Genomic DNA, 25,500 nt, shown 5'->3' on the forward strand with positions numbered 1-25,500 from the left:
CTCTGATTTGGTGTTTTTCCAAATTAAAAAATGTGGGAGAAAATTCCTACAAGAGTGCCAACTTATTTCCACCAAAATTTAAAACACTAGGTTATCCAATGTTTAGGTGCTTTCTCCTAGACAAGAAAGGAGATGCCAGTGCTCTGGGGCACATGACAAAGACAACGGAACTGCAATGTTCAAACCAATTTCACCACAGTACAGATGTCAAGTTGGGAGTGAAGTTGTCTAGTAGGGCTTCCTGCTGCCCAGCAATGCCTGCATGTAAGAGGGAGCCTATGGGCAGTGGTGCCCCTGAATCCTGTGACACTCTACATCAGCAGAGAATTAATGTGGGAGTGTGGTCGTGTTTGACCTGTGTCTTCTGGAGTAGATTCTTCCCAAACGAAACTCTAGTCCACTCATTTCTGAGGGAACATGTAGACACTGTATTGTGGGTGGCGGGGAGGTCAGGTTCTGATAGGCACATGAGGTACTTTTTTGTTGCTGTGATAAAATAACTGGCAAAAGCAACTTAAGGAAGAAGGGTTTGTTTTGGCTCTCAGTCTGAAAGTGCACAGTCTGAAGGCGCACAGTCTGAAGGCTCTCAGTCTGAAGGCGCACAGTCTGAAGGCACAATCCATCATGAGGGGAAGGGCACAAGTGTGAGGCAGCAGCTCACATCACACCCCCCAGTCAAGAAGCAGAGATGAATTCAGCTCAGCACCCTTTCTCTGTCAATCTAGGACCTGGGCCTGTGGGATGGTACCAACTACACCGAGGCTTTGTCGTTCCCATCATCAACGGACCTAATCCAGAAACTCCCCATTGACACACACAGCAGCTTGTTTCCATGGTGATTCTAAATCAACAACTTGACAATCAAGATTACAGTACCACGCCAGGTGCGCAAGATGATCTGCAATGAGAAAACTCCCCTGTGGGGGGAGCTGCACTCAGCAGATTATAGGTCTCAAGCAGGCATTCAGGAGAGTCTGCCAAGATGGAATGCCTCTTCAGTTTTAAGGCCCCAGAAAGGAGGTAGACAGAATTCCCATCATGTGAGAATTCTTCAATCGCAGGTCAAACATGACCAGGGTAAAGTGACACAGGGTTCAGGGGCACCACCGTCCATAGGCTCCGCCCTACATGCAGGCGTTGCTGGGCAGCAGGAAGCCCTACTCCAAGGCAGACGACATCACAGCCAACAGCCCTTGCCTTGGGTCCTAGCAGCTAAGCTGTGTATGTGCTCCCAGAGACTGTGTGTGCTGGAGGCTGGAGGCGGGAGGGGGGTGGCAGTGGCCTCCTTAGCCATCTCCTCCTTGTACTGGCCTGGCCTCCTGGGCACCAAGTAAGCTCAGGAGTGCGTCAGTCAGGGTACAGTTCAACACCCTCAGGGAGGCTCTAAGGCCTCTAGGGGCCGGTACCTTGCCTGGAGGAAGGTGGACCTCTCCAAGGAGCAGTGCTGTATGCCCTGCCTATAGGGTGTTTATCTATGTGTGTGAATATGTATGTGTGCATGTGTCAGAGGACAGGGTGTGGAAGTCAGTTCTCTCCTTCCACCATGTGGGTCCAGGGATCAGACTTAGACTATCAGGCTTTCCAGTCAGCACCTTTACCCAGGGCGTCTTCTCACTAGCCCATGGCAGGGTGCTTACGGACATACACACGGGCAAGGCTGGGCTTTGCCAGTGCCCTGCTGCCTTCCTTCTGTTTCTGTGGGAGTCTGGGGATGGATGTGGGGTGGGGTCAGCCTTGCAGTGTGGCTGCATGCCCATAGGCACCCCTGCCTGAGGAACTAATTACCTGTCCTCTCAGTTCTCCTCTCCTGCCCAACCCTGGCCTGGGCAGTACCACAAAGCCCTCCCCGAGCCAAGGGTGGCCCAGAAGGCCTTAAAGTGTTTTGAGAAGTCAGGCTTGCCCTCGGCTGGGGCAGTCCCCACAAGGAAAGGATTAACAGGGAGCAGCTAGAACTGGGAAGTGGGAGGGCAGAGCAAACACAATAGGGACTTAGCCCAGCCAGTGCCCCAGGCCCTCTTACTGCACTAAAACAGGCCAAGAGGATTGAGGGGGATCACCCAGGCTGGCCTGGACAGGCACAGACTTGGATGGCTCTGGGCCCCAGTGGCTTTAACCCGCTCTGCCTGGGAGCAGCTAGGTTCTTGCTATGGTCCTTCTGTCTTCCAGACACTTCTTCAGGGGTAGGCACACCCACACCCACCTGGGTAGAGACACCAGGGTTTGAGGCTCACCACCACCCCCCAAAAAAAAAAAAAAAGGCCTTCCCTTCCAGCAGCTGTGGAGCACACGTCCTGGGAGTACTGTGAGAGCTCACTTTGACCAGGCATTTGGGTAGGATGCTGGGGCCCTCAATGCCTTGAGGAAACTAAGTTTGGTGGGAAGATTGAGGCACAGGCTGTGTCAATATGCAATGGCAGCAAAGGAGGCTTGGTCATCCTGTCAGGTATGGAGGAGGAGGACCAGCAAGGGGGAGCTAGACCCCAGATATGGGATGCAAAAGGCTAAAGGCACAGAGCCCCTGATATGACTCAGAAGAGCAATGGGACGGACAAATGGTGTGGTATCAGCTGACAGGCTCCCAGTGGAAACAAGGCTTGACTCACCCAGGAGAAGCCCAGGACAGGAGGCTTGTAGCTGGGAGCTGTGGCCTGACCCTTCATCTGTCCTTGTCACTACAGCTCCTCCTGTGATGAGGACATGCTTCTTGGTAAGGAGGTGACAACGGGTAGGAGCTGAGAGTCAGAGCCGAGTCCCTGGGTTATGCAGAGATGTGAGAGGTGTACAGGACGGGAGGATCCAGTCACGGAGTAGGGCACCATAAGGCCTGAATGGCTGAGCGTGAGGCGCCCGAGTGTCCAACCTCATGCAGCAAGACCACAGAGCTAGAGTTTAGGGTTCCCGTACCATGCTGTGGCCACATGGTCCCACTGTGGCTGCCACTGGCTTTGTCTCCTTATGGTTCAGGGTAGGGGCCTGGCCCTGTCATCCCCAGATGATCCGTCTCAAGTGCCAACGGTGTGCCCATGGGAACACACAGACCCTTTTGCACCCTGGATTTGGTGCAGGTGGCACTGAGGTCACATGGTTCTTTGAGGAAAGGCCACCTCAACCTTGTCCTTGCTAGTTCTTCAGAGGGACTCTGGAAGGCAGGTCCCAGCTCTGTCATCGGAACACCACTGAACTTCTGTCATTTTTCTTTTTAATTAAACACATGTATTTATTATTATTTGTGTATGGATGTGTGTGCATGCCATGTGCATGTATAAAGGGTAAAGGACCACTTTGTGGAGTTCTCTCTTTCCTCCTTCTCCCCCTCCCTGTCTCCCTTTCTCTCAAGAAGGGCCATACAGATCACCCAGGGGGCACCTGGGCTTGGCTCAGCTGAAGCCCCTCGCCTATGAACAGCCTCCACGGGCGAGCCCACCCCAGGGCTGTGCACATACCACAGCAGCATACCTTGAAGCCAGCCCCACCCCACACCTGTCTGCTTATAAGGGAGTGCTGCTCTTGGCTTCGGCTCCATGCACCAGGCAGAGCTGTGCTGTTTTTCTCTCTGGCTTTGTTTCTACACTAGTCTGGCCCCGTGGGGCCTGGGCAGAATGAGGCCTCAGCTAAGCCTCGGAGGTAAGGCTTTGGCATGAAGCCCACTGGCCAACAATTCCAAAGCCACTCCCTAAAACTGAGCAAATCATTGGCAGTGACTGTCTTCAGCAAGCACTGGGTGGAGGGCACTGGGTGGTCAGGGCAGCAGAGAAAAGATCTGGAGAACAGAAACTGTGGAAGGGTCTCCAGGTGCTGAGAGAGCTGTACCCTGGGGAATGGTCCACCCATTGTCAAGTCTCACACACACACACACACACACACACACACACACACACACACACACACACCCCTGGGCCTGTGAAGCAGAGTGGGTCTGGGTGCAGAGGGGACACAGGAGTAGAAGGCAAGGAGTGGTCAAATTCCCTTCCCTGACTTTCCTGGCCTGAAGCTCTAAAGGAAGCACAATCCACAGACAGACAGACAGACAGACAGACACACACTTTCTCACAGAAAAGAGCAAAACAATAACAACCCGTGTAGAAAGCCCCTCCAGGTGCTCTCCAGGTTCCTTGGGCTGAGGAGGCTCCCACCCACAGGAGAGCGGCCTGCTGTTGGGTGTGCAAATGGCTCTGCACTGATTCCTAATTGCCTTGTGACCTGGCTGTGAGCAGTGCTGTGAGCTGGGTTAGAGACCCTGTGGTGCCCAGGTTAGCTTTGCAGCCCAGGACTACTGCAACCCTTGCCCACACGGCACAGGCTCCTTGATAAAGCCAGGCCTCTGAGGCTTTGGGGACACAAGCAATGGACACAGGGTGGGCTCAGGCCACTAGTAAGGGACGTGAAATCCTCTATGTGGCTGATACTGGCTTCTGGAGCTGTCAGCAACCAGTTAGGCAGAGGGACAGCTGCTGGAAAAAACTCAGGGGTATCAGAAACAAAACAAAGACGCCCACTTGCCCTTTCTAGTCAACAGAATCCTAGAAATAGAGATCCTAGAAATAGGCAAGAAAAAGAAATAAAAGCCACCCAAACAGGAAGAGAGAAATAAACTTATGGTTGCAGGGGAACATTTTCATATGTGTAAGATCCCATACAATGGGAGGGGAGAGAAAACGACATCTAATTAACGTGGCAATGTTGTAGGGTATAAATTTAAAACGTGGTATTACATACTAGCAATAAACAATCCGAAGAGGAAATGAACAAAACGACCACGTTTACAGCAGCATTAGAAGTAAGCTTAACCAAGGCAAAGGATTTGTGTACCGAAAACTGTAGTGCATGGACGAAGGAAAGGAGCTGACACGGATAGACGTAGGGCACTCACGCTGATGGGAGTCCAAGGCCTAACCAACCACAGAGCATTATGCCTCCCATAACCACAAGATGTTTCCTGCGTATATACAGCTCATCTTATAGTTTTATGGAAGAGATCTCAAATAGCCAAAGTATGTCATAAACAGCAAAGTTAAAGGACACACATCCCTAAACTTACCAGAACACGGTGGTAACCAAAACAGTGTGGCACTGGCACAAAGTCAGAGGTAGAACAGGACCAGGAGTCCTTGAAATAAGCACTTGCACACACATATGTCTATGTTTATATATATGTTTATACACACACACACACATTTATAAATGTTTGCATATATAAGCACTTTGCAGGCACACACATACACATTTGCATATACATAAGTACTTTGCAGACGCACACACACACACACACACACACACACACACACACACACACACACCCTGATTTAACAAAGATGCCAAGATCATTCTATAGGGAAAGGGATGGCAAAACTAGACAGCCATATTCTACAGAATGAACTTGAAACCTTATTGCCTGTGGTGGTTTGAATAGGAATGGCCTCCACAGACTGGCACTACAGGGGGTGTGGCCTTGTTGGAGTGGGTGTGGCCTTAGGCATCAGTGTGGAGGTGGGCTTTGAGGTCTCCTATGCTCAGGCTAGGCCTAGTGGGACAGTCTCCGGAAGCTGTATGCAGATCCACATGTAGACCTCTCAGCTCCCTCTCCGGCACCATGTCTGCCTGCATGCCGCCATGCTTCCCGTCATGACAGTGGACTAAACCTCTGAAACTGTAAGCCAGCCCTGGTTAACTGGTTTCCTTTATGAGAGCTGCTGTGGTCACGGTGTCCCTTCACAGCAGGAGAACCCTGACTAAGTAAGATACGGCCCCGCCCCACCCTGGAGTGCTGGGGATCCAGGGCCTGGCATAGGCAAGGCAAGTGCTCAGCCTGTGCCTTCAGCTCTTGGAATGTTGCCTTCCTTCACTTATCAGAACCACTGCTACACTGGTCATCATGATCTAAATGTAGAACTAAAAAGTGACTGAACACTGGGGAAAGTTTGTGAGGTTGGGCTGGATGATGAGCTCTTACAAAGGACACTAACTGGCTCCATTGCAACTAAAAGCTTTTGTGGGTCAAAGTCATCAACAATGAAAAGACAATCCATAGGATAGGAGAAAAGATTTGCAAACGTATCTGGTAATTGACCGATATCCAGATAGCCGTAATATATAAAGAGCTCTTATGACTAATAAAACATCAAGAACCCATTGAAATATAGGTAAAGAAGTTGACTAGGCATTTTTCCAAAGATGTGCAGATGACGAAGACGCACACAGGAAGGTGCTCAGCACCACCGAGCGCAAGAGGACTGCTATCTCAAAGCCCAGAGAGGAGGCTGGGGAGACAGACGGCCTGGTGGGCAAAGCACATGACGCACAGCAAGAGGATCCAGGTCCAGTCTCCAGGACCTATATGAAAAGTAGGGCATTGCAGCTCACGTAAGCCCAGCACTGGGTATGGCAGGACGCAGAGACAGGAGGCACTCTGGGGCTTGCTGATCAGACTGTCCATACAATAGGTGAGTTCTGGGTTGCCTGAGAAATCCTGTCTCAGAAAAAATAAATGAGGTGGTGGCTGAGTGTGGGGGCACACCACCTTAATCCCAGTACTCGGGAGTGGAGGCAGGAAGATCTCTGTGAGTTGGAGGGCAGCCTGGTCTACATAGCAGGTTCCAGGCTAGCCAGGGCTACACACAGTGAGACCCTGTGTCAAAGAAGCAAAAACAAAACAACAACTACAACAAAACTAAACAAAACAAAAAAAGCTGGAAGGTGATGGAAGGAAATAGCTGGTGCTGGGCTTAACATTAGCACACACACATGAATGCATAGATAGATATACTCAGAACCATAATTAGCACACACACATGAATGCATAGATAGATATACTCAGAACCATAATTAGCACACACACATGAATGCATAGATAGATGATATACTCAGAACCATAATTAGCACACACACATGAATGCATAGATAAATGATATACTCAGAACCATAACCCAGCACTCGGGAGGCAGAGGTAGGCAGATCGCCGTGAGTTCGAGGCCAGCCTGGTCTACAAAGCGAGTCCAGGACAGCCAAGGCTACACAGAGGAACCCTGTCTCAAAAAACCAAAAAAACCAAACCAAACCAAAACAACCCCCCCGCCAAAAGGCAACCAACTGAGTATAGTGGTACACAGCCACCCTCCCGGCTATTTTGTAGGCTAAGGCAGAGGGCTGCTTGAGCCCAGAGTTGGAGGCTAAATAAAGTGTACTATGTAGTGAGTAACAATAGTGGGGCCAGGCTATTGTACTGTAGTCTGGGCAAGGCGAAACATGATCACCAAACAAAGCAACCAGGAAAATAAGAACTGCTGGCAAGTACGAGGGGAAATTAGAATCCTGTTCATCCCTGTTGAAAACATAATGAAGACCTGTGGACAAACGGAGACTCACCACACAATCCACGAGGTCTCCTCTTGGATATTTACCTCCAAAGAACTGAAGACAGACGCCTGAGGAGACGTTTGCACACCCATGTGATACACGTCATAGTAGCATCGTTCCCAAGAAAGGGAAGCAGTCAGATAACCACTGATAAGCGAACAAGCCAGCAAGATGCAGCACATACACGCGTAAATGCATTTATAACACACACAACATACACATACAGTGAAATATTGCTCGGGCTTAAACAAGGGAATCGGGCCTGGGAGATGGATGTCTCAGTGGAAGGTGTGCTTGTCGCACAAACACAAAGACTAGGGTTCGGATCTCCAGCAACCACATAAGAAGCTGGTGGCAGTGTGTCTGCAGTTGTGGGGCTCAGGACACAGACACAGGGGATCCTTGGGATAAGTTGGTGAGGTGGACTGGGCAGATCAACAGACCCTGGGGTCAGTGAGAAACCCTGCCTCAGGAAATGAAGTGGGGAGCGAGTGAGTAAGAAAGACAGACCCCCGATGTCTCCTCATTCAGTGAGAAACCCGGTTGCCAACGTTTGGCTTGCACATGCGCACCTGCACATGAGAACGTGTGAGACTACGCAAAACACATACATATGCAAAGCACTTTAAAAAAAGGCTTTCTGGACATGTTATAAATAAACTCTGAAGACATTATGCTAAGCCAGTCACCAAAATATGAATGCCATATAGTCCCACTTATATAAGGCACCTAGAGTAGGTAGATTCCTTGGGACAGAAATCAAATTGTGGTTGCTACAGGCCATGGAGGAGGCCCAGAAAGTTAGGGTTTGAAGGAAATGGAGGTCTCATCTTGGGTAGTTGATGGTGTTCTGGAGGCTGAGATGCACACAGGCGCTTAGATGCCAAAGCAGCTGACATCTATATATATGCTATGCAAACAACTCAAAACCAGGTATGCCCAGAGAGAAGTGGCTACAGCCAACCCTGCGCAGGATGTGTCTCCTGGAGCCCTCCGGGAAAGGAGGCACCTTTTTTCCGGGAGTTGCTACCCCAGGGGGACCTCAGTGACCAGGGAACCCATGGGACCTGTCTGTCCCCACCACGCCCCGCCCCATTCTCTAACATAGGTAGGTAGGTGGGCAAGGCTGGAGACCCCTGGGACCAAGCAGAGGCTGCGCAGGATGCCCACTTATACACACACCTGCATTCCCTCATTAGTTTGTCCCTGGAGGCCACTCCCCAAAACGAGAAAGAAAGGCAACTAGCTCCCAGCGCCTCTCCAGCCAGGGTCCCATTGGTCATGACTGAGCCATGGTAACACCTGAAAAGGGGGCACTGGCCAGCACAGGTGAAAAGCACTCGGACTCTGCCAACCACACCCTGTTCCTTGTGCTGAGAGCTGCCCTCTAATTGACCCAATAACGGGAGCCAGAGGTGGGACCTTAGGCCTGTCCTCTGCACTGTTAGAACAGAGAGATCAGCACTTTCTTCAGTCTGTCCCAGTGGCTGGTCCCTTGTCCTTCCCAAGGGAAGGTCACAGCACGCACTGGCTGTGAGAAGGACAAGTGTGACCGCACAACGCACACATTTCACCTAAGACGCAAACAATCATCCTAGGCCACTCACATCGTCCCAGCTTTCAGATACGCGGTGGGCGGGCATACCGGCAACAGTCTCCACCCGGCCTGGGGACCTGACCCCGGGCTGAGGTTTCAGCACCCCCTCTGCAGTGAGAGGTCACCCCTGAAACACGTCCTCCTACATCCCGGCCATTCCGAGGGCTTCTGAAGAGCCAGGCTACAGAAACCGCCCCGCCTGCGCTTGGCGCTTAGTGGGCTCTGGTGGGCAGGAGTCCCAAACAGGAGGGACTATCCGAGTGCCAAGTGCTCATAAGGAAACTGGTTTCCCACTCTGGAATGTTTGAGTCACCACTGGCTGCAAAGCACGAGCCGACGTGGGCGTGTGTATGACTAGGCACGCACACACAGGTAGTGGGGGTGAGGGTACATGTTGAGAGCAGGCATCCTATCCTGTCGGCCTCTGCTTTTATCCCGGGACTCTCCCGAACTCTTGCACTGGGGTACCTATGTGCAGGTGAGACCTGTGGCTCAGCTGCTGCAGCCCAGTCTCCAGCAGGATCCTGGAGAATCACAGCTGTGTCCTTGAGGCATGGCAAGTCTGTTTCTACACTGGTTCATGGGGGCAGCAGAGGGAGGCAGCCAGGGCATACGCTGGCACCTGATGGGTCCAAATAGTGTGGGTCTTGGTTGGGTCTGAAAAGATAAAGGCAAGCACCCATGCCCCAGGTCTAAACATCCCGGTAGGAGGAGATGGAGGAGGGACCTACACACACATACACACCCCACTGAGAAGTGTCTTAAAGTCGGTACCCACTGCAAAAGGAAGTGGGCATTGTTGTGTATAGCAGGTCGGGTGCAGACCCTGAGCACTGGGTGTCTGGCCAGGCCTGTGCTCCGTTAGTGCTCTTCTCTCAGGGGACTCTTATGCGTAGCAAAAGAGGACACTTGCTCCTGGGTCCAGCCACTCAATAGCCAGCTATTCAGCTGCAGGACCGGAGGTCACAAATGTTGACCTGGAGTTAGGGGCGCTGCTGGTGGGGGCGGGCAGAGGGCTAGGCCTGTTCAATCAGGACTAGGAAAATGTGCAAACACGCGCTCTTCTTTGAGCCTTCAGTTGAGGACATGAGTACCCACAATAGCCTCTTTCCCGGGTCCCTCTGTGGTGCTCCAGGAATGCACAGTAGGTCCCTAGGGGTCTAAGTCCCTCCCTGGTTTGAGAAGGTGACCAAACAGAGGCTCTCCACAACAGGTACCCTTACCACGTCACTCAGCTAACTCATCCCGCTCCCTATGGATGGCTTCACATGGAGTTATGGCTCTCTGACTTACTTGCTTTGTAGACCAGCTGGCCTCGAACTCACAGAGATCGGCCTGCCTGTGCCTCCCCTTGAGCTGGGATGACTGGTGTGTGCCACCATGCCCGGTTCTATGTGCTTCTTTAGCCACAGAATGTGAACAGAACAACCTCCTGCCACGTGAGACAGAACTTAATTCCGATTCTGTTGGCAAGGGCGTAGGGAAGCCACAGGCAGCCTGAGTAGGTCTGGGGAACATCTGTGTTGTGCTAACACCTGGTCTCATTTCACCCTTGCTACAGCTCAGGGTGTGTAACCCTGTTCTGTGAGTGGCAGCCACCTAGGACAAAAGCAGCCAGGAGTTGAGGACGCCGTGTGAGTAGCAGCAGCTAGCAGTCTGGAAAGAGGAAACGTGGCTTGCAGGGGACACCAGGGTACCAGCCTCTCTCTTAACAGTGCTGAAGAAGAATAGGCCTTGTTGGGCCTGGCCCCTTGAGCTGTTCTGCTTCCTATGGTTACCCAGCTCTCTCCTCTTGGGGCCTGGATGCTTGGGCATCCACAGCGGGGTGGGGGGTGGGGGGGGGGGGGGGGACAGGGTGTGGAAGGAGGGGGAGGGGGTAACTTGGTCACTTTTGTCACTTTCTTTTCTTTTTTCTTTTTCTTTGGTTTTTCGAGACAAGGTTTCTCTGTGTAGCCTTGGCTGCCCTGGACTCGCTTTGTAGACCAGGCTGGCCTCGAACTCACAGCGATCCACCTGCCTCTGCCTCCCAAGGGCTGGGATTAAAGGCGTGTGGTGTGCCACCACCGTCCGGCACATTTGTCACTTTCTAACCATTAAATCAACATCCAGTTGTTCTGCAATGCCCAGCTTGTCCTTTAGGGCCATCAAATAGGTCCCCGGAAATGATGGTCATTTTGATTGGGTACCTCACACTGCTTCTGGCCTTGGGTGTTACGATGACTGACTTTGTCAGCTGCCTGCACTAAGGGGCTCCCAGAGGGCTCAAGAAGCAAGCTCTCCTGGCATTGGAATGTGGGGACTAAGTAAGGCTCTCTCCCCGAGGGTGGCCAGGCACCACGTGAATGGCCAAGGGGTCTGTCTGCACGGAAGGAAATGGCACCTGCTCTTTAGCACCTGGGGGATGCCCTCCTCCTGCCCTTGGGAATCATTTCAGGTGATCTGCGTGCCAGGTTCAGAGGCCCTCAGACTTGGATGGAGCCACGGTGTCCCTGATTTGCAGCTTGCAGAGAACACGTTCTGCAATAACGCAACTTCCATGACCATGTGAAAGAATTCCTGTAAGTCCACTTTCGTCAGCCTCCCTCCCTGTGGGTTCTGCTTCTCTGGAGAACTAGTGCAGCCACGCCACCCTGTGGGGACACTGCTGGCCATGCCCACCTTCCCAAAGCTTTATCTGCCCAACCTTGCTTGATACCTTCTTGAATACGACAGAAGAGAAGGGGGCCATAAGGCCTTCAGGGCGGAGCCCAATGCTGTTCCAAGCACAGGCGCTTTGTCATTTGTGGGGTAAGTAAAAAACTAAGCACCTACCGCTGACGCTAAAAGTACAGTGTGCCTCAGGGGCGGCCTTGGAAACATGTTAACACAGGCCTCTGGAAAGACCCTGGGCTAGCTCATCTTCCGATGACCAGCTTAGGACCATGGTGAGTCCCTCAATTCTTGAGTGGCTTCCCTGCCTGCAGCTAGGATATGAACCTCAGAGGCCGCAGTGAAGATGGCTGTGTCCCGGCTGAGCCCTTGCAGTCCGGCAGTGTAGCAGCTGCGCACTGAAGTCTAGCTCAGTTAGAGGACCCCCTCCCCCATAACTGTTCAGCACCTAGCTCCTCAAAGGATGGCCACATGCTCTTTTCTTATGACCCAGCACCACACCCTGCAGGGCGTCACCCCATGGCTCTGTGGTGACCCCTTCTATGGACCTGACAAAGTTCCTGTGACGTATCATGTTAGGGTCACTCACAGTTCACTCCTTCCACTGTACACTGTAAAGCAATGCTAAGCCGAGGCCACACATGGTCCCATCTTGACCAGCAAAAGACGCGGGGGACTGGGCCAGAGGACAGACACAGTGGCTGGTGGCAGCAAGGTAGGAGAGGATACAGAGAACAAGGATGGGTGACAGGGCCTGGATAGTTCAGGTTCAAATCCCCCAACGACACAGCTTCTGGTCTGGGAGCCCGTGCCAGTTGGGGAGTCACATGGTGCTCACTTGTAGATAAAAAGTGTTGAGTGCAGGCCAGCGAGGTGGCTCTGAGGTTGAGAGCACTGGCTGTTCTTCCAGAGGTCCCGAGTTCAATTTCTGGCAACCACATGGTGGCTTACAACCAGCTATAATGAGATCTGGTGCCCTCTTCTGGCCTGCAGGTGTACATGCAGGCAGAGCACTGTATACACAATAACAAATCTTTAAAAAACAAACAAAAAAAAGTGTTGAGTGCAAAGAGGATGCTACAATGTGTGAGGGGGCACACAGCTCTGGCTATGTGGCTTCTAATCCTCAAGTCTTCTGAACATCTGTGAGAAATTGAGGAAGGCACAAGGCAAGAGAGGGCCTGGCCTGTGATGTGGACTGAGCCCGAGAAAGATGCCTGTGTCAACTTGACTGCATCTGGAATGCGCTAAGAGACGTCTCTGGGTAGGTCTACCAAGGCATTTCCAGGAACTGGGGATGAAGACAATCGCACAGCAGTGCAGAGGTCGGAAGGAAAGCTTGGCTGCTTGCTGGCTGCCTTCACTCCTTGGTCAAGGGTACGTGTATGCAGCGGGGCTGCCGCTCTTTGCTGGCCTCAGCCCCCCAGCACAGACTGGAGAGCTGGGTACTCTAGGAATGCTCTAGGCCTTCAGAGACATCTCCTTCTTGGACTCAGCAGCAACTAGGCTGGGCTCTTAGCCTCTCCAGCACGTACACTGATGTGGACACCCAGACATTCTAATAACACCCCCACCCTGCCCAGGTCCTCTAAACACCTGCTAAACATGGCAGTCCCAGGCTGCCAGATGTGTTCCGGATCCTCCACGGCTGATGGCCTGACATGTATTTCATGGACGACTGTCAGGTCACTTTCCAAGCCAGCTCCCATGAGACGTGCCTACTGGTCCTGTTCCTGCCTTCTGCCGATTGGCTGGTTGTCTCTTACAGAAGCTGCATTTTCTGCTGGGCACGTCGCCAGCCCAGCTTTCAGGAAAGCGAAGGCATAAACCTGTCCTTGCAGGACTCAACTTCCCGGTGGCTATAAGCGGCATAATGATGGGGGAGGCAGTGACCCCTTTCAGAGTTCAGGAGGTGGGCTGGCAAGCATGCCTGGACTTGCGTGAGCAAAACGACCCACACCTGCCCACCCGCCTGTCACAAGAACAGAGGCGGCAGAGGAAGCCCACATCCCTCCAGGCCGAGCTGGACATGGCCACCGAAGTCTGAGAGCTATAACGCAGTCATCCTGTGGCCCACCCTCTCCTGCCCAGGCAGAGCCTCTCTCTCTACCAGAAGCCTCAGACTCAGGCTACTGAGGTGACTCAGCAGGTAAAGAACTTTCCATCCAGCCTGACCACCGGAATTTGACTCCTGGGGCCCACATGGTGGAGGGAGGGAACCAACCACCTCTGCAACTTGTCCTCTGACCTCCACATGCGGCGCCTAAGTAGATTAAAAACTAAATTTAGAGGCTAGAGAGAGCTGGGCAGTTAAGACCCTTTGCTGCTCTACAAGAGCAGGAGGTGGTTCACGACCACCCGTACCTGTGACTCTAGGTCCAGGGAACCCAGTGTCGCCTTCAGCCTCCAAAGCCACCCCCACACACCTGGCTTACATTCACACATAAACATACATGCCATACACATAAAAAAAAAAAAAAAAAAAAAAAAAAAACAAAAAAAAAAACAGAATACACCTTTACAAATTATACTTTAAAAGACCTCAGGATGTCTAGGGAGATCATCTGCTCACTCCATCCCCTTGAGTTTGATCTCTGGGGAGCCACCAGGCCACACGAAATGAGCTGAGGCAACAGTTCATTTAGCTAGACACTGGGAACCTGGCAGCCACTCAGGGATCTCCACCCAGGCTTTCCACGGTATCCCGGGCCTCTCACAGGCCTGCCACGACCAGCCACATTTGCCCCCATCACAAACAGATAGCACTGTAGGTCCAAGACCCTAGATCTCCTGGTGGTGGTGATGGGCGTGGGGGGGGGGCACTTTGCTGCTTATCACTGGGGAGGGGTAGGAGAGGGATAGAGGGGACTTTGCAGCCATGGGCGACCTGATGTAACAATTTATTTAGCCCTCTGCCCCTCAGTTTACTGCCTGCAGAATGGGGCTCCTAATGATAAGGGTAGAATGAAGGAAGCCTGGTACTGAGTGAGGGTGGTAGTGGGTCTCAGTTACCATTTGTCCTTGGTTCCTCTAGAGTACCACTCTTGTGTGCCTTCCCTGAGTCCTCTGTTTCCAGTAGTGCCTGTGACAAAGCTCTCCCTGAGCTCTAGGGTTCAGGAAGGCTCATACTATACCCTACACCCCCAATTTCCCTGCTTGAGAGGACATCCATCTCTCCTCTCACCACGGTGACGCCAACACCAAAACTCAGTGCCTCCGGTTCCTATTTCCCGAGGACACCAAAGCTCCAGAGAGGTAAATATTTACATGGGAGTTTTAGTGCCGACTTGCTGCCTACGAGCTAGAAGCAACTGTCTACATTTGTCCCCTGTGCTCTGCAAGGCCTGAAGTGGTCGAATTCTCAGTTAGAAAGGGCCTCAGGGGGGTCAGGCTCTCTCGTCCCAAGCCTCAAGGGCCGGGGCTCTGTGTGTGTGTGTGTGTGTGTGTGTGTGTGTGTGTGTGTGTGTGTGTGCGCGCGCGCGCGCGCGCACACGCGCGTGGGCATCCCATGATAAGCTTGTCTTCCGGGAGGGCAGTGCTAGGAGCTTTGTTCACAAAACAACATCATGCAGAGAGCAGCCCTGGGTGTGGCTGCAGCAGACAGTGGTCACTACGGATGAGCAGGGGAGTAGGGCCAGGTACCAGATGCAGACAAGCAGTGTCCAAGGTCCCGGTCAGGCTGTGGTAACCCTTCTCCATGCATAGAGATGGTGCCTGCATTTTCCAAGTAGCCCTGGTTTTAGCTGTAACGTCTTTTCTTCCAACTCAGTCCTTCAGAGACCCTGATAAATGAGGCCTGCAGTAGGAGACCCTGTAGGCTTACCTCGCTTTCCTGGGCTCAGCTTGTGTAGCTGGGCCCTGCTGAGTACCTCTGAAGGCAGTCTTGGGGTATCCGCATTGCTGGGGGGACGGTAATAAGACAGCCATCTGTCCACTCCCCATGACTGAGACTGCTTCTATCAGCAAGGTCCCAGAGGGATTCAGACATGAGCAGGCACACCCTCCCCTCACATGTACACATGGTCCCAGAGACAGGACACGGGGTGCCTGGGCTAGCTCGGATTGTACTGTAGATACCCGTGTAAGCCACAAGCCTAGAGTCACATTAAAGGTGGCTAGGCACGCAGGAGGTGACGTCTGCTGGGCAGATCACCCATGGAACTGGACCCTAAGACACACAGAGGACCCCACCAAACAACAGGGAGAGCATAAACGACCCCACAGAGGGAACCCAAGGCCAAGTGCACAGACAGGTCACAGCAGAGAAAGCCTCGACAGTCAACACGTGAGCCCCGAGGCCACTGGTGTTTATTTCAGAGCAGATAAACCGAATGCCTACGTCTGCAGGGCCTGTTCTGGGCCGAACGTGGAATACCCCGACTTACTGGATGGGGTATACAGGACCACAGACAGGTGCAGCTTTAATAAGTGAGACGGTGGCAGGAAACATGAAATGAAGCTCCCTCTAGGCTGCTTACAGAACAAAGCCGAGAAAACAGGAGCTGTGTCTAGACAGCCATAGGGCAGAATTGGGAGGGGGATGGTTTAAACATGCGCGTATCATGGAGCGAGCGGGGAGGAAACATCTCAGAGGCAGGCTGGGCACAGACAGCAGGTTGCAGGAGGCTAAGTACAGTTGGATGCAGGGCCTAGAAAGTTTGCGACATTGAAATAGCTTAGTGTGTGGTTTAAGGAGACACAAACCACAGCCAGCAGGCCGGGTAGCTGTGGAGAGGCTCCACCTGGGGCCTACAATAGGGCAACAGTGGATGTACCCCCAGCAGGCTCTTCACTGTACCGTTGCAGACTCCTGTGAGGGTGACTAGAGTCAGCCCCACAACACTGACTAAAGCATGCATAGCAGTGTATGCCTCTAACCTCAACATTCAGTGTGAGATCAGTTCAAGATCACCCTCTGCTACCTGTGGGAGTTCAAGGACAACCTGGGATACACACGAGACCCTGCCTAGGCTTTAGCTGCTGGCTTCAGATCTCACGGGTTCATGAAGTAAAGTCGAGAGGTGGCTCTGGGGGGGGGGGGTCCCTTGTTTCTGTCCCCACTAGTGGCAAGATTCATTGGAACCCCTCAAAGAAACAGGCCCACGGGGGAATTGCATGTGCAGGTCCTGGTTTCTACCCCTGTTGCAGGCACAGTCAAGGTGACAATTTACAAAAGGGGAAACTTCTCAACAGATGTTGCGAAGCCCATGGAAGGCAAAGCTGGAACTGTACTTGGTTGGAGCAGCTTTAAGCCTGGGTCTCTAACCTCTGCCGTCACCTCACTATGGCCCTGTGGATGCCTGCCACTCCCAGCTCCTGCTCTCCTGTATCTCCCCAGGGGCGGCCCTGTTGGGCTCTAGTGCTCTCACCATTCCATGAGGGAAAACGTGAAAAGAGGAAACGAGGCTTTTGAGTGGTTCAGACAGGAAACAGCCAAGCTGGACCCTATACTGTTCTGACTCCAGATGCACACACGGCAGGGTTCCTGTGGTGTATGCAGTTTCTGAGGGAGTGGCCTGGTTAGCCGGTAGAGGGCCTTGTGCTTAAGTAGCCTGACCTACGATGGCAGAGGCCTGCCATGAGGGGGAAGGCCCGTGCACCTGCTCATGACTGGGGGTTAGGGTTAGGGTGGGAGGTGGGGAGTTAGATGACTCTGGCTACTGACCTCTGTGCTGTACCGTTCTGTAAACCATTAATTCCCAGTTTAATATGTCCACTTAACTATCTTCCCAGACAACTGATTTGTTCTGATGTTCCTTGCTGCTGGGGAACATTCTCCACGTAAACAAACGGAAGCAGTTCTCCGTTCATGGCCTTCAAAGCTGGGCCAGATGCCGGGCTGTGGGAATGGATGGCTTCTCTCCAAAGCACATGCGCAAGGCAGGCCAGCAGTGCCCACCACGGTACCAAAGACACCCTGCTCTCCAGATGGGGAGCTGGGTCCTGCCTGCTGGCAGACTGTGGAACTCTAGTGGTCATGAGTGGCTGTGGCTCCCACAAGATGGAGGCACCGTGAGGTCACCTGTCCTTCTCTAGCCCCTTGTGGTGGACGGATATCTCTACTATAAAGATGGAGATGTGTCCTACTGAGTTCCAGAATCACTGGCTCTGGTTACAAGGCAGAAGAGGCTCTCTCTTCTTTCAAGGGTTCGGCTTCGGAACCCCAGGACACGGGTGGGCAGGCAGGTTACTGGTCCCTAAGCCCTGTGTGTACAGAAGATCTGAACATTCCTGGAACTTGGATTTTGTTTCCTGTGACAGGCTGCCCAGGCCAAAGTCTGTGGCTCAGTGAATCCATGAATGAATAACTGGGGTAACTGGGTGTATGGGTGGAGCCCCCCCAAATGATCCAACTGCCTGGATGGTATCTCAGGTGGAGCATGAGCCAGCCAGAGTGGGTAGAGAAGCCTCCTCAACATGAATGGCTAGGTGTGTAGACTAAAAGCAGGAAAGGGGTGCTAGGGGCGGGGGTGCCTCTAGCCAAGCTCCCATGCCCACAGAACAGGCCTGGCCTCAGAGAGGCCAGTGGTAGAGGAAAGAAGGCTTGCCCAAGACAGGTTTGCCAGGCCCCAGCTTCCCACCAAGGCTGAAGCAAGGCATACTGTCTCCAGTGGAAACTACCTGGAAGCTGGAGAGACTTTTCTCTGGGTCAGAGGTCAGAAGTGAATGGCTTTTAGACTTCCTGTGTGTGAAAATACACATGCTGCTTCTGCAAAGTGACAGAGCCTGTACTCTGGGGACTTGGGACAATACCAAAGCAGGAAGGGGCATTTTATTCAGGGACAAACAAGACCAGCAGCTCAACAGCCAGCAAATGACAGGCCTGAATTCTAAGGCAGATGAGACACTAACGCCTGGGCTGTTTCTCTCCACTTGGGCTATCTCTAGGCCCCGCTCTGCTCCTGTTCATCCCTGTCACCAACTTTGGGCTACATGCGTGAACCTTAACTGGTTCCAGAGGGCAGTTTCCTCCATCAGGCAAGACCCTACATACAGGAGAGGTTGCTGCCCAGATCACTTCCCACTGGCACCACACACACCCTCCTTTCCACTCCCAGACTAACATACTTTCCCTTTAACACAAATGCAAAATAAAAAAGTCTTGGGTGTGGTGGCATACACCTTTAATCCCAGCACTTGGGAGGCAGCGGCAGGTGGATCACTGTGAGTTCAAGGCCAGCCTGGTCTACAAAGCAAGTCCAGGACAGTCAAGGCTACACAGAAAAACCTTGTCTTGAAAAACAAACAAACAAACAAACAAACAAACAAACAAACAAACCCACTTCAGACTGGAGCCTGGCCTGATGAACTGACCTGGCCTTCGCTCTCACTGTTCTGCAAGCATAGCCTCTTGCGCTTTACTCTTTTCAAACCCTCTAGGTGAGTGGGGAACCCAGTGGTTTCATGTCTGTTCTGGAAACATCTCTCAAGTCCTTTGCTTTGGGGACAAAAGAGAAAGGCTGGAAAAGCACCTGGCTTCTAGCTCACCCACTCAGTGTGCAAAGTGCCAAGCATTCAGAGACAGGTTGGCACGTCCCCACAACACGGCCTCAGACCCCGTCTACCCTTTCCAGGGTATGAGGTGGAGTAGGCAGCCTAGTGCTAAGGAACCACTGGCCAATAGTCCAGCCATGCAAGGCAGGGTAGTAGAAGCTGCCCTGTGCCGCCATGGCTGGTCTCTGCTGACCGTCAGCAGACTTGTCAGTGTTCCCTTTTTCAGAGCCAAGAGGACATGGCTTGATTCCTGCCCTACAGCTAGCTAGTGAAAGGCTGTCATGTGGTTTCTAGTAAGCTGATGACTCGGGTTTCATGTACAAGTGTACATTTCTGCCCAGGTATGGGAAGCTTAGATGCCCTGGGGACAATCATTCCCACAGGGGCAGGAGACAGTAGAGGGCTGCTTGAGGCACCGAGCTCAGGATAGACAAAGACCCAAATGCTGCCCCAGCCTTTCAGGTTTAGACTCTGATGAGTCTAACTGGGCCAGTCTTCACACACCTGCTTTGTGGGGGTGTTGATGACTATCTCCCAGCGTTTCCTGTTGCTACAATGAAATCCCCGGGGCTGGGTGCTTTCCAAAATAAAGTTTACCGACTCAGTTCTTAGGGGTTCAAGGACATGATGCCAGAAGCAGCTCACCTTTAGTGACAGCCTTATGGTGCACAGCTGACATCATGGCGGGACCACGTGCAAGAGAGATCACATGACTGGACAGGAAGCCCAGATTCACTCTGTCAAGAACTAACTGGGACCTCCCTATCCCTTTTCAGGAAGATGTCCTCACAGAACCAGATACCTAGGCCCCACCTCTTAAAGGTCCAAGCTTCAAAATCATCACACAGGGGACTGAACATCTCCTGACAAGCCACAGGAACTGAGATTGTCACTAAGAGCTTGGGGACAAGTGTTCCCCACCCCTGGCACCTCAGTCCGCCCTTTGAGCCCTGTTGAAGACACCCCTAAGCAGGTGGGGAGGTAAGTAGGGTGACAGGACACATGTCTTGTTCCCTTATCAGGCTGTGCTACCTCAATGGTATGAGCAGGGCAGGTATTTGCAGTAGAAAACATAAGTGCTTTGGGGGAACCAGTAAAGTGGATGGTTCAGTAGATAAAAGGTGCCTGCCATAAACCCTGGGGACTTGATCACCTGGACCCACGTGTAAGAAGGAGAGAACTGACTTTCACAAGCTGTTCTCTAGCCTTGGATGCATGTCCATGTTGAGTACACACACACACACACACACACACACACACACACACACACACACACACACTACATAAGTAAAATGTAATAACAGCTTATTTTAAAATAAGAGTGGGGCTGGGCATGGTGGTGCATGCCTTTAATCCCAGCACTTGGGAGGCAGAGGCAGGCAGATCACCTTGAGTTCGAGACCAGCCTGATCTACAAAGTGAGTCCAGGACAGTCAAGGCTACACAGAGAGACCCTGTCTTGAGAAACCAAAAAAGAAAAGTGGCTTCCAAGTTGGGGCCTGGTTTTTAAAAGAAAAGAACAGAAAAATGTGTTGTTACTGTTTGTGCCGCGCAAGCTAGAAATCACTATATAGCCAAAGATGATCCGACCTCTGACCCCCATGTTCCCATTCTCTGGAGTGCTGGAAGTAGAGGGGCACACCCCCACATCTGGTTTGATGTTGCACTGGGGACAGGGCCTACGGCCTGCTGCATGATGGGCTGGCACTCCACCAACTGAGCTGCCTTCCTAACCTGAGAAAACTTTTTAAAGCCACAATTGTGACCCTTAGTGAGGAGGCAGCTGGGAAGGGTCCTCTGATGGCACAGGCTGGGATGCACGAAGCAAGACCGTCCCCAAAAGTAAAGTGACATGGATGTTCTCCATAGTTGTAAAACATTCACACATTCTACTCAGAGGAATTTCCAAAGGAGTGTCCACTCAGCACTCACTCCTTACAGAAGTAAAGTACCTATCACGTGGCGGCTAAGAACGGGAACACAGAGGGACCAGCTGCAGCTGCCATAGGCTGAGCTCGGCATGACCCACAGCGAATACGCAAAACCGCAGGAGGGGAATACGGGCTCCTCTCTGCTCAGTCACAGAACACCATCTTGACAGCAGAATGGGCCAGGGAGAAAGACTCAAGGCCTCTTACCGTAATGCCAGACTCCTCCTCTTCCTCTCTACTGGGCCCAGTAGGTCTGGACTGCTGGTACCACCCTAGAGTAGCATCCACACTTCCCACCCCTGGCCACTAAGGAAGTCACCAAACTGAGCCCATAGGCACCAACTGTGGAACTCACTGGCCCCCAGGGGCATGCTGTGTCCACTGGAAAGAGCTCTCTGAAGCAGAGAGTCATATTGTCAGACTAGAGCTGGCCCAGGTGCCAGCGGTCCTCGGTACCAACCATCCCGTGGCAGCTCCATCTGGCCTAAGCCAGCCAGCAACCTTTCTGTCTCCCCAGACCGGCCTCGTAAGCACACAGACTTATGTTAGCAGATGTGAGACATCTGTAGCAGACAGAGGCCACAGAAACCTCCAACGCTCTGCTCACACACCTGTCCCCCTACCGAGGCAGAAAGTACAAGGGATGCTATACGTTACAAACCTAGGAAGGAGTGGAAGACCTGTCCAGCCCCGTTAGCCACCCAAATGCGTGCCCAGTTCAGAGCAGCCACAGGCAGATGTGCCACGGGGAGGTTGGGAGTGGGGTAGCCATTTGTCCAAGCATAACCCTGAGGGCAGAGAGAAAAGAGAGAGGACGCCCACCCTACCAGTTCTTAAGGTGTCTGGAGAGGAAACAAGCCTTACAGAGAGAGTTAGTGTCACTCAACACCAGCCACCCTGCCATCAAGGGCTCTGACAGTGGCAGGGTCCTGGTACATGGGGGAGTACAGCTCTTGCCCAGGACAGGACTCAGTGGGGGAACTCAGTTAGGTACAGCCCCCGAGGTCAATGCATAAGTCTCCTAGGTTAGCGCGTGGGTGCGTGCGTGCGTGCGTGCGTGTGTGTGTGTGTGTGTGTGTGTGTGTGTGTGCGTGTGTGTGCGCGTGTGTGTGTAAAGCTATATACCTAGTGCCTAGGAAAGAAACAGACTGAGGTAGAAGACAGTAACATAGAGGAACCCACCAGTGTCACCTATTTGGTGGCACAGTTAGAGGCTTTCAGAAGCAAGGGCCCTAGAGGCCCCTCCCCCACCTCACCCACTGTTGTTGAGTCAGCAACTTCCTGGCTGGGGTTAACAGTCCACACAGCATTTTTCATCCTTGCCCCCGCACCCTATGCAGGCAGTGGAGGCCTGTGCACAGCGTCTGGGGGACCACCCACCTCCCCTGTTCCTCTCATTCACAGCCATGAGGCCACCTGAGACTCTAGCCAAGAGGGCACTGGCGTCTTTCACCCTGGGAACCCAAAGGGCTGCCAGAAGAGCACCCTGGCTACAATCTGTGGCCGATGTTGTCCGTACCGGGTAGGCTCACTCCAAAGCTGTGGCCTCTCTAACAGCTCTAAGAGCAGCGTGCAGTTTGCCTGCACCACCTATAAATAGGATGCTTCAAGCCCCACATCCTGCAAGAGAGAGGGCCTCCCTGGGCCTGCTGCTGGTGGACGAGGGGACAGCTGCTACAGACAGATCCAGCTCCATCTAGCCCATGGCTTAAACCACTGGGTGCTGTATGTGTGCACAGCAGAGCTACTGTGGACAGGAAGCACTTTCAAAGGCCCAGAAAGGAGACTCTGGGTCCAGGATAGGGTCCTGGAAACACCTACCGCCATTGAGACTGGGAGCTGCAGGGGGTGGGGCGCAGTGGGTATGGCAAAAGAAAGTAGATCTATCACTCAACTCTCGTTATCTTAGTGTTCTGAAGGTTTGGGAAATACAGGCTTGGGACTGGAAAGCAAGCAGCCCACCAACAGCTCCAGGCTGGCTGGACCCTGGAGGCTCCCAACACCACCAAGAAGCCAGCAGGTTCTTGCCCCAAGAGTACCAAAGAAATAAGCGACATCAGTCAAGACTAACCCACGCCCACTTCCCAGCTCATCTGGAAATTCAGTCCTACAGTGAATATGGAAGAGAAACAAAGGCAGGCAAGGAACCCTAATTCCTGGCCCTTTCAGGGGTGAGATGGGGGGAAGGGGAAGATGATCCCAGAAGCATCTGTGAGCCACCAACAAGGCCTACGATCTCAACTTTACAAAGTGTTTCCTGACGGGCTAGCCCAACCCGACTGGCCCCCACCCGCACCAAGGAGGAGGACCAAGGGCCTTGCCTGAAGGTCCCTGGCTGCAAAAGTAGCCTTCACTGCCTCAGCTATCCCTAATCTGGCTGATGGATAGGTTTCCAGGGAAGGCAGTCCCCAACCCGAGGCTTTTGTTCCACTTCGGTGGCTGGGGTAGCCAGGTAGTGCTGCTGCCTTCTCCCCGCCTTCAGCCCGGGTCACACGGGCCTTTGTTCTACCTGCACACACCGGCAGGCAGAGCCCACCCCTTTCCCGGCAGCTCCTCCCTGGGCTGGCGCACACCGGAGGGCCTGGAAAGACCCCTCAGGTGCAGGGAAAAAGAACCGTATTTCTCTTGCTCCACTTTTGGTACTAGACGGGTACGGTCTACACACACGCATACGTAAACACACCTGTTTTCCTGCCTCTAGACTCTAGGCTGAACCCTTAGTCTCCGAGGTTTTCTCTCTCAGGCTAGCAAGCAATGCAGCGCAGGTGAGGTGGACAGAGGGCAGCGGGCGGTGACCCAGGAGGAAGTCTGGGTACTGCGCAGTCAGGCCAGTGGTGAGGAGAGGCACAGAACAGAGGGTGAAAGGAAGGATCAGAGGTCAGGAGTGGCAGCTGCAGGGACAGATGAGATGGGATACGGAACATCGGAAGGAGCCCCAAGAGACAGATCTGGCCTCGGCTTTAGGGCACTGCCGCCCCCCGCCCCACCTCCCACCCCCATCACACTCGCCCGCAGCGGGCGCTCACCTGGGCGAACGAAGACCTGCTGGGTCGCGGCGGTCTAGAACACCGGGCACACAGTTGGTGAGTTCGGTCCAGTCAGCGTGGAGCCCGCAGCTCCAGCCAGTGGAGAAGCGAGAGAAGAGCCACGTCTCGCGGCGATTGGGCCGATAGCAGGTGCACTTCTTCTGGCCCGGCCGACAGTCGCAGGGCACCTCGAGGCGCACGTTCTGCACAAGGTGGCGGCCGAAGGTGGTGCCGCCGGTCTTCTGGATGTGCAGGAAGACGATCACGTCGTCGCCCTTCATGTCGAAGCGCAGAGAGCGCTCCAGCTCGCGCACCGGGAAGTAGTACTTTTTCTCGTAATGTGGGTCCGGCGTGGGGAAGAGATCCAGGTCGTCGGGTGGCGCGCGGCCACCGGGCGCACCCAGGCTCAGCCCCGGGCCCGCGTACTGGTATAGGATGAGCATGAAGCACGCCGAGCCCGCCACCACCAGCACGAACTTGCTGGCGCGCTCAACCATGGTCCTGCCGCCGGCGCGCCGCCGCCGCATGTGTCACCATCGCCGGCGGCCCGGGCGCCGGGCCTGGGAGGGCGGGGGGCGCAGCTGCTCCGCCACCGCCACCGCCGCCGCCGCCACCGCCGCCCGCTCTCTGGCCCGGCCGGGCTACTCGGCGCCCAGGCTGTGCGCAGCGTCGCGGGCCCCGGGCCTCCGCGGCGCCGTGGCTGCTCCCCGCCCCGATCCCCGGCTTGGCTAGCGTACAGCCCGGCCCCCGCCACAGCGCCCCGCAGCCTCGCGCGCCGCCACCCGCCCGCAGAGCCCAGCGCCGAGAACGCTCTGCACCGCCCCGTGCGCCGCCGCGTCTCCGCAGTCCGTCGCGGCCCCGCCCCGGCCCGCCCCCGGCCCGCCCTCGCGGCGTCTCTTGCCGTCGCCGCCCGCTCCGATCCTCTGCTCCGCCTCTGGAGCTCCCTGTTGTGGGGGGAGGGGCTGGAGGAGACCAAGGCACCGGCCAGTGCTCGGCGGCGCCGGGTCGCGTGTCTCTCACATCGTCAACGCCGCTTGTTACGGAAAGGGAATCTGTTCCAGCTCTCAGACCTGTGGCTGGAGACTGGGTTGTCCCGAGCCCCGGAGTGGGTGGTTCTTTTGGGCCTTGGCGGTGGCTTTGGGAGCCCGAGTCTCTTCACCTTCTCTGGTCCGGACAGTTTGTCTGACCTTTGCTGGCTCCCAGCGGAATCCGGAGGCTTTGACCTTCACGCTAAAGGATCTGAAGTTCCACGTTCGAGAGCGCTCGAAGTCGGGACCACCAAGCAGTTTGGGGCTACCAGCAAGGGTGGGGAAGGAAAAGAGAGGTTGAGGGCATTGATGTGAGTCTTAAGTGGACTTCACCATTCTCCTGGTGGCAATGGGACAATGACCCAAAGCCCTCAGTGAAGATAAGCAAAAATTCCAACTTCTTTTGACATTTTGAGGTTGGC

At 53.7% G+C, this 25,500-nt stretch overlaps 1 protein-coding gene across 1 annotated transcript in view; it reads right to left on the reverse strand.

The window, feature by feature from the left end:
- The window catches only part of Hs6st1 (heparan sulfate 6-O-sulfotransferase 1), a 38,561-nt gene extending 13,945 nt beyond the window's left edge, over window positions 1-24,616 (reverse strand). Inside the window, exon 1 of the mRNA XM_051152802.1 lies at window positions 24,051-24,616. Within this exon, the coding sequence (XP_051008759.1) occupies window positions 24,051-24,577 (527 nt within the window). The 5' untranslated portion in view covers window positions 24,578-24,616. The remainder of the gene's footprint in view (window positions 1-24,050) is intronic.
- Between the last annotated feature and the right edge of the window lie 884 nt (window positions 24,617-25,500).

Source organism: Acomys russatus, chromosome 11, assembly GCF_903995435.1.
Source record: "Acomys russatus chromosome 11, mAcoRus1.1, whole genome shotgun sequence".
NCBI classification, from domain to species: Eukaryota; Metazoa; Chordata; class Mammalia; order Rodentia; family Muridae; genus Acomys; species Acomys russatus.